This window comes from Etheostoma cragini, chromosome 1 (genome assembly GCF_013103735.1).
Source record: "Etheostoma cragini isolate CJK2018 chromosome 1, CSU_Ecrag_1.0, whole genome shotgun sequence".
NCBI lineage: Eukaryota > Metazoa > Chordata > Actinopteri > Perciformes > Percidae > Etheostoma > Etheostoma cragini.
The window spans coordinates 7,578,895-7,588,631 of record NC_048407.1 but is presented as its reverse complement, the minus strand read 5'-3'; the positions used below and the strand labels follow the sequence as shown (position 1 = coordinate 7,588,631).

The following is a 9,737-nucleotide window of genomic DNA, read 5'->3' as shown; positions in this document are numbered from 1 at the left end:
ACACACAAACACACACACACACTGGGGTTCCCATTTACCGATGTTGACTCACCAGTCCTCAAGCACAATTCAGACTTCAGACTCCCATTTGAATCAGTCTAAAGAAAGTTACATGGGGAGGTTTATGTTGTCAGTTTTACTTTTAATAATCTAACTCAATTAATAATGTATGATTTACAGATATTTTAGCCTACATGTAGAAACGGCTTTAGTAGCCAATAAGAAGGTTTTTTTACAGAGATGGGTATTAGCCTATATCACCTGTGTAATTTGGAGTAGGAATTGGAAATGGAGATAAATAAAGCAGTAGCCTACTGTGTGCTTGAGACTGCACTATTGTCCCATGTGCTCGCCTCATGTTCACCGCAGTTTGAGAGACCTTCTGCTTTCATTGAGTCTAGGGAAGAGACAGAGGAGGAAGGGGCAAACCGTTATCGCCCCCTACCGACGCCAAGCTGCCAACCTCCCGGGCAGCTCTCCTGCAACGGGGACAGACTTCCCCCAGACTCGGCCCCGGACCTCCCAACTCCTCCTCAGAAGCTACAAGGCGTAGGAGTAGGGGGAAGAGGCGGGGATCCTCCCTCTCTATCTTTGCTTAAATATATGTATATAATAGAATCCCTTCCTCGCGCGCTCCCTAGCAGCCTGCTTGTCTCTTTGATCGCCCCCCCCCCCCTCTCTCCTAACAACAGCTGACGTCATCGTGCGCACCCACCCCACCACCTCCTCCTCTTCCGCGCGCTTGCCGATAAACTTTGTGATTGTGTATGCCCGTACGTGTGCGTGCTTGGTGAGCGCGAGGCAGGGGTTTTTGTCTCGAAGGGAGAAGCGTTCCGTGCTTCAGAGGGCTCGCGCACATCGGAGAAGCAACAGCACGCAGCAGCAGCAGCAAGAAGAAAGTGATTTAAAATTTACCGGACTGTAGCCTTCTGTCTGCTGTGGCCTGTTTGTTCAGTAGCCTAGTCTAATACAGTGATATTTAACAGGGTGATAGGCTACTAAAAATTACAACAACGCTGATAATAATATTAATTAATTAGGTAGCCTACAGAAGTAACGTTAACGTGAGCAATGGGTGACCAGCTGCTGTGCTGCGAGGTGGACTCCATCCGGAGAGCCTACCAGGACGTTAACCTGCTCAACGACCGAGTTCTGCACACCATGCTGAAGGCAGAGGAAAACTACCTACCATCACCAAACTACTTCAAGTGTGTTCAGAAAGAAATTGTACCCAAAATGAGGAAAATAGTTGCCACCTGGATGTTAGAGGTGGGTTTTACTTCACTTCAACTTTCAACTTAAAGGTGTCTGAGTTCCGCTGCTGACTTGTTGGGGACGCCAACCGCTAGCGTATCTGTTATAGCCTATAGCATAGCCTTCGCTTAAACATGATGTAGGCTATTAGTGTTAAGTCTGTTAATTCACTTTGCCTGTTACATAAACGCTCTGAAAAGTCTGTCCTCATGAGTGCTGGGTGGTCCGTAGGCTATAAGAGGAGATTTAGGCTAGCCACAGACTGCACTGAGATTCCTCCATGAATACATTTTATTGAATAGCCTATGTCTTAGCGTAGGCTCCATATTCCAGAAGGTTATGAAATGTAATCACATGGGGAAAATATTCCCAAATAAAAGCAATGTACACGTATGCAGTCTGGCCCGTGCCAGTAGCATATTACGCCATCTTTGTTGTCGTAGCCTAAATGAGAAGGATTTTGATATCATTAAAACTCTATAGCATCAGCAGCAATGACAGTAACTGGGTTAAATGTGCCAGAAATGCTTCTATCATACGATGGGGACCTACAGACTGCGACAGCTTGTTGGACTGCGAGATGAGATGGAAAAGTTAGTTTAGCTTCACATGAGTCCCTCCTGTCTGTGAGCTCGCTAAGAAAAAATAACATTTTGTAAAAGTGCGAAAACATTAAATGCATTTTAACAGTCGGATTTGATAGACTGGAAGTTTCATAACATTAACATGAACTTTTGAATTGAATTCTTTGTGGTTTTATATTTTGTATTAATTTCTGAAAGTGTGCATGGGAGAGCCGAGGGGGAAGTCTCGCCTTCACGTGAATAAGACCAGTGTAAGAAATAAATTTATTTTAAATTCATGCTTGTCAGAATTCGACCCATTTTACTCTTATCCGATCAGACATTCGATGAGGATCATTTACATGACAATTGTAACCACGCTGATAATTTTTAAATATTTATAAATATTTTATGAAAAGATGACGAAGTTGAAATTGCGGAGTGAAACTTGCATCGACGCCACCTTTGTGTCTCAGTCTGAATTGACTACACACTAATTCCTGACTGTTTTCAGTAGGCCATACTGTAAAAGTCTTATCCGGGCCTAGGCTATTATTAAATGTGGACTTATGTTTTAGGTTTGGATGTAGCCTAAACTGAGTTTGCTTTAAATAGCGTGTCAAATAGGATATTTAAACTCTAAACTCAAGTGAATTAGATGCCCACAATGTTTAATTCCTTTTTTTTCTTTTTTTATTTCCGGTTGATTGTGGATCTATTGAATTTTGAATGTTCTGCTGTGCACAAAATAAGACCGAGCTAGTGGGCCACAGACTTAACAATGCATGTGAATGGGGAAGTTTCCTTCCAGCATCTTCTAAGTGCTTTTTTCACCTCCCAGGTCTGCGAGGAACAGAAATGTGAGGAGGAGGTTTTTCCGCTGGCTATGAACTATTTGGACAGATTTTTATCAGTAGAGGCCACCAGGAAAACAAGACTCCAGCTGCTGGGAGCTACATGCATGTTTCTAGCATCCAAGATGAAGGAAACGGTGCCCTTAACAGCGGAGAAACTCTGTATCTACACGGACAACTCTGTCCAGCCCGGAGACCTGCTGGTAAATGACTTGTGCAGACATGGATGTTGGATAACACATACAGTACATGAGCAGCATGTAGGCTACTGCAGACCACGTGGCTGTAACACTGAGGCAGTTCATCTGGTTTGTCAGTGTCACCGTGGTTTAGAAATATAAATTTTGCATACAAAAGTCATAACTTTTTTGGGGGGTTGAAATAACAAAGTCGGTGCAGCAGTGTCTGAATGGCTGCATATGACTTTCCCATGGTGACTTGAAGGCCTCTCTGATTTCATGAATGGTCTCGGTGACTGCCAAGAAAACCCTGATCCACAGAGACACCTAGTGGGCGTTAGACAGAGGGGCCGGCTGTTGGCAATGGCAAACTGAACAGCCACCCACAGTTCTTTTGTTTGCTGTGACATTTACTGTATATGCAGCTCTTTCCCCACTATAATGGAGACAGCTGGCGTTTGGGAAATTTATTAACATTGTAATCATGTTGAGTAAAACACACAAACATACAAGTATATGTAGTATTTGTTTCTAGGTAAAATACTATAAGCTACTACTATAATTGCATAGGAACATAATAAAATAGAGTATTTTGACCATAAAAGCTGAAAACCTACAACTTAAATTGCCAGGGATATGATACCATTGCATTGTATGGGGCACATCTTCTCTGTAAGTAAGTGGTCAGTTTGAGTGAATAACTCTCGTCTGGTCCGTCCACAGCAAATGGAGCTGCTGGTTCTCAACAAGCTGAAATGGGATCTGGCTTCAGTCACACCGCACGACTTCATCGAGCACTTCCTGTCCAAGCTGAAGATCTACCCGTCCACTAAGCAGATCCTTAGGAAACACGCGCAGACCTTCGTGGCTCTCTGTGCTACAGGTAGGACACCAATCGCATCTTCTTCTGTCTACACTCGCTAAGAGAATTATGACAAAAATTTATTTGTCATGTAGATATACAGTATCCACTGATACTTTTTTTTCATTTTCAATATAGCTAACATTTTTACTTCTTGTTCTGTTTGAGTATGTTGTGCTATGACCTGCATTTTATCATCTGTATATTTATTATTTTATGTAATATTCCTTAATCCTCTGTATTTATTTTTCTGTCTCAGGTTTTAAGACGGGACTGATTTAAAATTGAGGACTTTTATGTAGATTAAATCATTACTGGTTTGCTCTCTTTGACAGAGTTTCTACTTTTGTTTTTCTGACCATTGCAGCCATGTTATCATTATTTATTTAATAAATAAGTAAATGTTGAAGGTTCAAAGGGGCATATGCTTTTCTGTTAGAAGATGTAGGCACTGATCTTTCTGCTGTGTAGTCACTTTCTGATATTTAAATTTAACAACAATCAACATGGATTAGGATAGGAGAGTAGATGCTGTGTAGTTTAACAATCCTTGTCAAACTGGACTGTAGATATTCTATCTTGTAACAGTTGTGTGTGCTGTTTTCCACAGATGTCAACTTCATTGCCAGTCCTCCGTCCATGGTGGCGGCAGGCAGCGTGGTGGCGGCCGTCCAAGGTCTCTACCTGAAGAGCCAGGACCCCTCGCTGTCCTCCCAGAACCTTACCAACTTTCTGTCGCAGGTCATTCGCAGTGACCCGGTATGCGCGCGCACACGCACACACACACACACACACACACACACCTTTTTCCAAAAGCAGTATTTGAAAGTGGAACAGCCATGTGTTGGGTCTTGATGTAAACAGTGTGCTGTTGCTGACTGGGTGTTGATTGGGTAATTGCAGGACTGCTTGAGGTCATGCCAGGAGCAGATTGAGTCCCTGCTGGAGTCCAGCCTGCGACAGGCGCAGCACGGCAACACCACAGAAAGCAAACACGTGGACGAGGACGTGGACCTGTCCTGCACCCCCACAGATGTCCGGGACATCAATATCTGAAACGGGTGCCAGCCGCGCCGCACAATGACCTGATGGTGGAGGGAATGTTGTCGACAGAGGGTGGTGATGGGCGGGCTGGGGAGGGGGCGTTCCTCATCCAACCTAAGTCCTCCCCTCCTCCTCCGCCATCCTGGCGGGCTGCTATCATAGCCGACATGTCACTCACATGCCCGCCGTCTGCGCCAGCTGCCACAGAGCTGGACAGAGCTCCCACACCCCGGAACGAAGCCCAAGTCACATTTCCTGCCAGTGTCCCCTCCCTTCCTGGGAAAAGAAATGAACACTACAGAAAATGTACAAGAGAGAAAAGACACCAGAACCTGATGATCTGCGTGGGCTGGAGTTGAAGCCACAAAACAGACATTAATTTCTAATTCCCTTAAATAATAAACTAGGAATATTTAAATTATCGCAGACTCAGCTGGCCTACTAAAACATCCCAAAGTGTCATGTACAGTAGGTCCCTGTAGTCCGTCTTCATCTGAAATCTGACTTTTGTTAGACAAGAGGCTATTTTGTTTTCATTTCTCTATTGTTATATCTGTTTTAGACTTTCTGTCCAAGCTCCCATGTTTGTCTTTTTGCAGTGCAAACATTCATATACCCCTGCTTGCTTATGTTTAGTCACTTTATTATATATCATTTTAGACATCTTTATCAATTAGTCTTATACCTCTTTCTTTTCAACCTTTTTTTTCTTTAAACCAAGTGAGACGCTCCGTCGTTATGACCCAAGTGACTGTGGACTGCTGATGTTAAGGCTTGAACATACACTATGTGATTCTTTGTCCATTTCAGCTTGATGACATTTGAGAAGATCAAATCATTGCACAACCAAGCAGAGCAATCCACAGTCTATGTATTCTCTGTGTAGTTACACCTAAACCATTCCAACTTTGTTTATAAAAAAAGCACTTTTGGTCAGCGCAGCTGGTCGTCTAAAAAAAAAACAAATCACAGTGATTAAGTTTGTTAAACAAGGTTTAATTGAACCGGGGCTGAGCAGGAGTGTTTTGCCGATTGAGAGTCGGAGCGGCACCTGCAGACAGTTGGATCTGGATCGGATTCTTCTAATGGGACAAAAGAATAGACCATCATGGCAGAAATACTTTTTCAAAACACGACTGAATGCTGCTTGAAACTGTCATGAGTCTCACAGAGCCAATGGCTTTCTGTAGCTGCCAAGTCTCAGATTTGAGTTTTAGTTCATCAGATGTTTCATACAGGCAAAGCTGCTTTTCCATTCTAAGACACATTGTTTCAGTGTGCAGAGCCAGAAGCTAGGAAAGAAGTGTTTTTAGAGTTAAAATTATACTTTATTTTTATATAGTAAAACATATTGTTTATTCTATTACTTAAATAGAATTTTCTAGTTTTAAGAACTAACCCGTGGCTCCACCTACTGTAAAATCTGCTTGCCTAATTTCTGCCTGCAGAGCAGCACTGTCAATCAGAAATATCTGTTAAAAACTAAAACTCCACCCCTGCCTCGAAATCGTCAGGACAGCATTGCCTCCGTTGTTGCACCTTAGTTCAAACACTGCCCTGGGAAGGGGGATAAAGCTAAAAGAAATGTGTTGAGACTAAGATTTTGCACAGACCTAAAAGACATCGGCTGCGTTTCTTGGGGACTTGCCGGAAATACAATTTGTGGAGAGCAACGCTGGCAAGCGTACCAAGGGATGAAAAGACAGCAACAGTGGCAAAAAAGGGTGACGGCTCAACAGGGGGGGGGGTGTCTTTACGCTGTAGAATATAAGTCACGGATCCTACACAGGAGGGCAGCGTTGTCATTACCCTGTTAATGTACGCTTTATGTATGTCGATGGGCAGATTAGTGCGAGCAGGGGGCTTCTCTCCAAATTCAATTCTGGGAAAAGAATTGATTTCTGAGAATGCCAACTGTGTAGGAACCCTGAACCTTAGGTTTCTGATTGTACATTGATTATAGAGTAGGAGAGAAACACTCCTTTTATTCTGCTGCTATAGAAAAGGAATCCCAGCTACGTGTTAAAAACAAAAGAAAAACATGAAAAAACGTAATGGATTAAAAATTATGCTTTTCTCCTGTTGTTTGCTGCTACATTTTAGTTTATTTTTATACATATAAATGTCAATATACTGCCATTATAGGTTTGAATTTTCTCATAGAAAATCTTTTTTATTGACATCCTCATTTGTTTTTATGTAGATTTCTATGTGATCGTTTTTGTTTGTAATGACGTAATATGATTTTCTGAACTTTCCAAAAAAAAAAAAAATGGAAAAATGAGACCATGTACAGAAATGCTTTGATTCACAATACCTCATGTGACAGTCAAGTTCTATCTCAAATTTGTAGGTTTTTTTAATTGTTTAGTTCTTATTCTATTGTAATGATTCAGTGCCTACTAGCTCTGATCAACCTGCTTGAGATAAAGCATCCGCCATGGAACTAGCAAGTCCAGGGCATGCTTTCATACTGGTGCCATAACAGAAAATGGGATATGTATAACTCTGTTGAGTGTTAAGCTGTCTCGGTGAAAGAGACTTTATCCCCCCTTTAGGCCCATAGTGGCCTTTTTTCCTTTCCCCTTTTTATATTTATAAAAGGAAAAAAGCTTTTTGCTCCCATGTTCAAACCGTCAGTGAGTTGATTTGAGTTTGTAAATAGATCAGTGTCTTGCTCGGTAAGCCATAGACTGTTTTTTTTTGTCACAAATCATTCCACGCAGAAGATGCCAGTTCTACTTCATGCCAGTTGTCTGCAACTTGTCGCCTACACAATAAAAACATGAATTAGATGGAATCTGAAAAACGTGATGTTTGTTCTTGTCCAAAGAGACGATATTGAGAACACAGATGTATAGTTATACAAAATAAATAGTTTAGTTTTTGCAAAAAATTACCTAAAACAGTTGGGTACTGAGCGGTGATTAGGATTCCGTGGCATGTAATGGTAAGGTTGCACTCAATCCTTCCTTTCCAAGCACGAGAGTAGATGCTATAATGTAGTCACCAAACAAAACTGGTAACATTTATCTGCATGTATAATTAACTCTAGAGTAGTCATTGCTGCGTTTGAGTTCAAATAAAGTGTGTTGACGCATGCGCAGAATATCCCTGTTAATCTCTCATTGCCAGACCTTCCTGCACAACGCTGCGGAAGAGTGTCAGGCTGGTCCAAACATCATTCCTGGATGGGAGAAAAACCTGCTCTGGTTTATTGGCATTTCTTTAAACCATTCACTTGAGCAGGGCTAGGCGCTGGACGGAGCCACAGGCCTTTGCAAAATAGCCTTAGGAAGGAACTTGTTTTGGTGAAACGTGCAAGTTCAAAGGGTGTTTTAGTTGTGCAACAAAAAACTCTGATTGGACAGATAGTCTAGCTAGCTGTCCGGGTTTACCCTGCAGAGATCTAATTTTTTTTCTGTCATTATTTTAAGGCAGAAATCTTTCATTTCTAACCTATTTTACTTTGTGTGTCTCCCATCTGCTCACTTTGCCAATGACAAGACACAAGAAAGAAAGTGCTGTGTTGGCTTTTGAACTGCAACATCATGTTCCTTTTTTCCATTTCTGACATGATTCATGTTGAGATTGGACTTCCTTAAGTTGTGAGAAGACAGGTTTTATGTTATATTGCAAGCAGATACTTAATACCATGTCCACATACATGTGAAAATGCATATCCCTTTTTAGCTTTGCATCCTCTAAAAGCATTTAGGAAACAATCAAAAACCACAGCTCTGTTTAATTCAGCCGCTGTGTGTGGGCCAGATGTGGCTGTTCATTTGCGGCTGTGCACTAATGATACTTAAAGATACAGTTTATACTCAATCACTTGTATTTTAGTACATTACTTTGCGGCAACAGTTTGAGTTTCTCACAGCAATTGAATGCACCTTGTATGTAATACAGTTTACAGATGTGCACATGAATACACTATGGAGTCCAATTGCAGATCACATTCTTTACCTTGTTATTTTTTTCCATAAGGTTGAATGTAGCCACACCGTGTCTGAAGGGGAGCAGGTATAGATTTTCTAGTTCTGTTGTTTCTCTGTCATCTCCAACTCTTGGCAATGGTGTTTGGAAAAGAGCAACTGCAGGCTAAGCTAACATTAGCCCGTGTATTTAGCTGCATGCTACCAGCCAGTAAGCTAACGTTACCATGTGTATTTAGTGCGATACGCGGTTCACACAGCAGGGCTGTGGAACCCTATTGTTTTCGCTAAGATTTTCCTCCATTATTAGGGGTCCAAGCCAGAGGATCCGTGCACCGCGGTAATCGCAAGGCGATACGCGGTTCACACAGCAGGGCTGTGGACGCTCAGACGCAAAAAATGGCCCCACTTCCGACACTGGCCCTATAACTCCCAAACCGTACATCGTAAATTTAAAAACTTTACATCCACGCGTTCCCTGGATCCTACTGAATCTCGTGATATAGGCCACGCCCATTTCCGCCTGGACTTTTATGCCTGAAAAATCGCGATTTATCGAAAACCAACTTTTTCGAACTCCTCCGAGACCGTGTAATGAATCTGCACGAAACTTGGCACATAGCATCTCCAAACCAACCTGACACAAAGTTGTATAAAGATTTCTTATAGGATAAAAATTGCGCGTCTTACGCGCAAACAAAGTTATGTAGCTAGCTATAAAAACATTGCCGTTGCCATATCTCTGCCAAAATAAATGCTATCAAAGCCAAACTTTAGAATATGCTTTGCTATGACCCTCTAAGGCTCGGCAACAAATTTCACAACATTTGAAGGATACCATCTAGGCCCACTCCTGAGGGGGTCCTTACGTTCAGGGGGTCCTATGGGCCAACGTTCAGATTAACCACTTAAACTAAAGTGAATTACTTGAAATTTACAGGGTAGATGTACAGTGGGTAGTCATCCTGATTTACCAAATATTACACATGTTGATCAGTAGGTGGCGCTACAATGACGTAAAACGTGTTTTTGCCTTTAACTCC

The 9,737-nt window shown here is 42.1% G+C and overlaps 1 protein-coding gene across 1 annotated transcript; it reads left to right on the top strand.

Annotated features, from left to right (window-relative positions):
- The first annotated feature begins 666 nt into the window (after window positions 1–666).
- Window positions 667–7,551, top strand: ccnd1 (cyclin D1). The gene is made up of 5 exons (XM_034874617.1): window positions 667–1,269; window positions 2,659–2,874; window positions 3,574–3,733; window positions 4,323–4,471; window positions 4,616–7,551. Exons 1-5 carry the CDS (start codon window positions 1,072–1,074, stop codon window positions 4,766–4,768), a joined length of 876 nt encoding a protein of 291 aa, XP_034730508.1. The 5' UTR covers window positions 667–1,071; the 3' UTR covers window positions 4,769–7,551.
- The last annotated feature ends 2,186 nt before the right edge of the window (window positions 7,552–9,737 follow it).

Coding starts and splice junctions, on each gene's coding strand:
- ccnd1 (XM_034874617.1), top strand. CDS start 1,072: ATGGGTGACCAGCTGCTGTGCTGCGAGGTGGACTCCATCCGGAGAGCC. Junction 1,270..2,658: donor TTGCCACCTGGATGTTAGAG/GTGGGTTTTACT, acceptor TTCACCTCCCAG/GTCTGCGAGGAACAGAAATG. Junction 2,875..3,573: donor TCCAGCCCGGAGACCTGCTG/GTAAATGACTTG, acceptor GTCCGTCCACAG/CAAATGGAGCTGCTGGTTCT.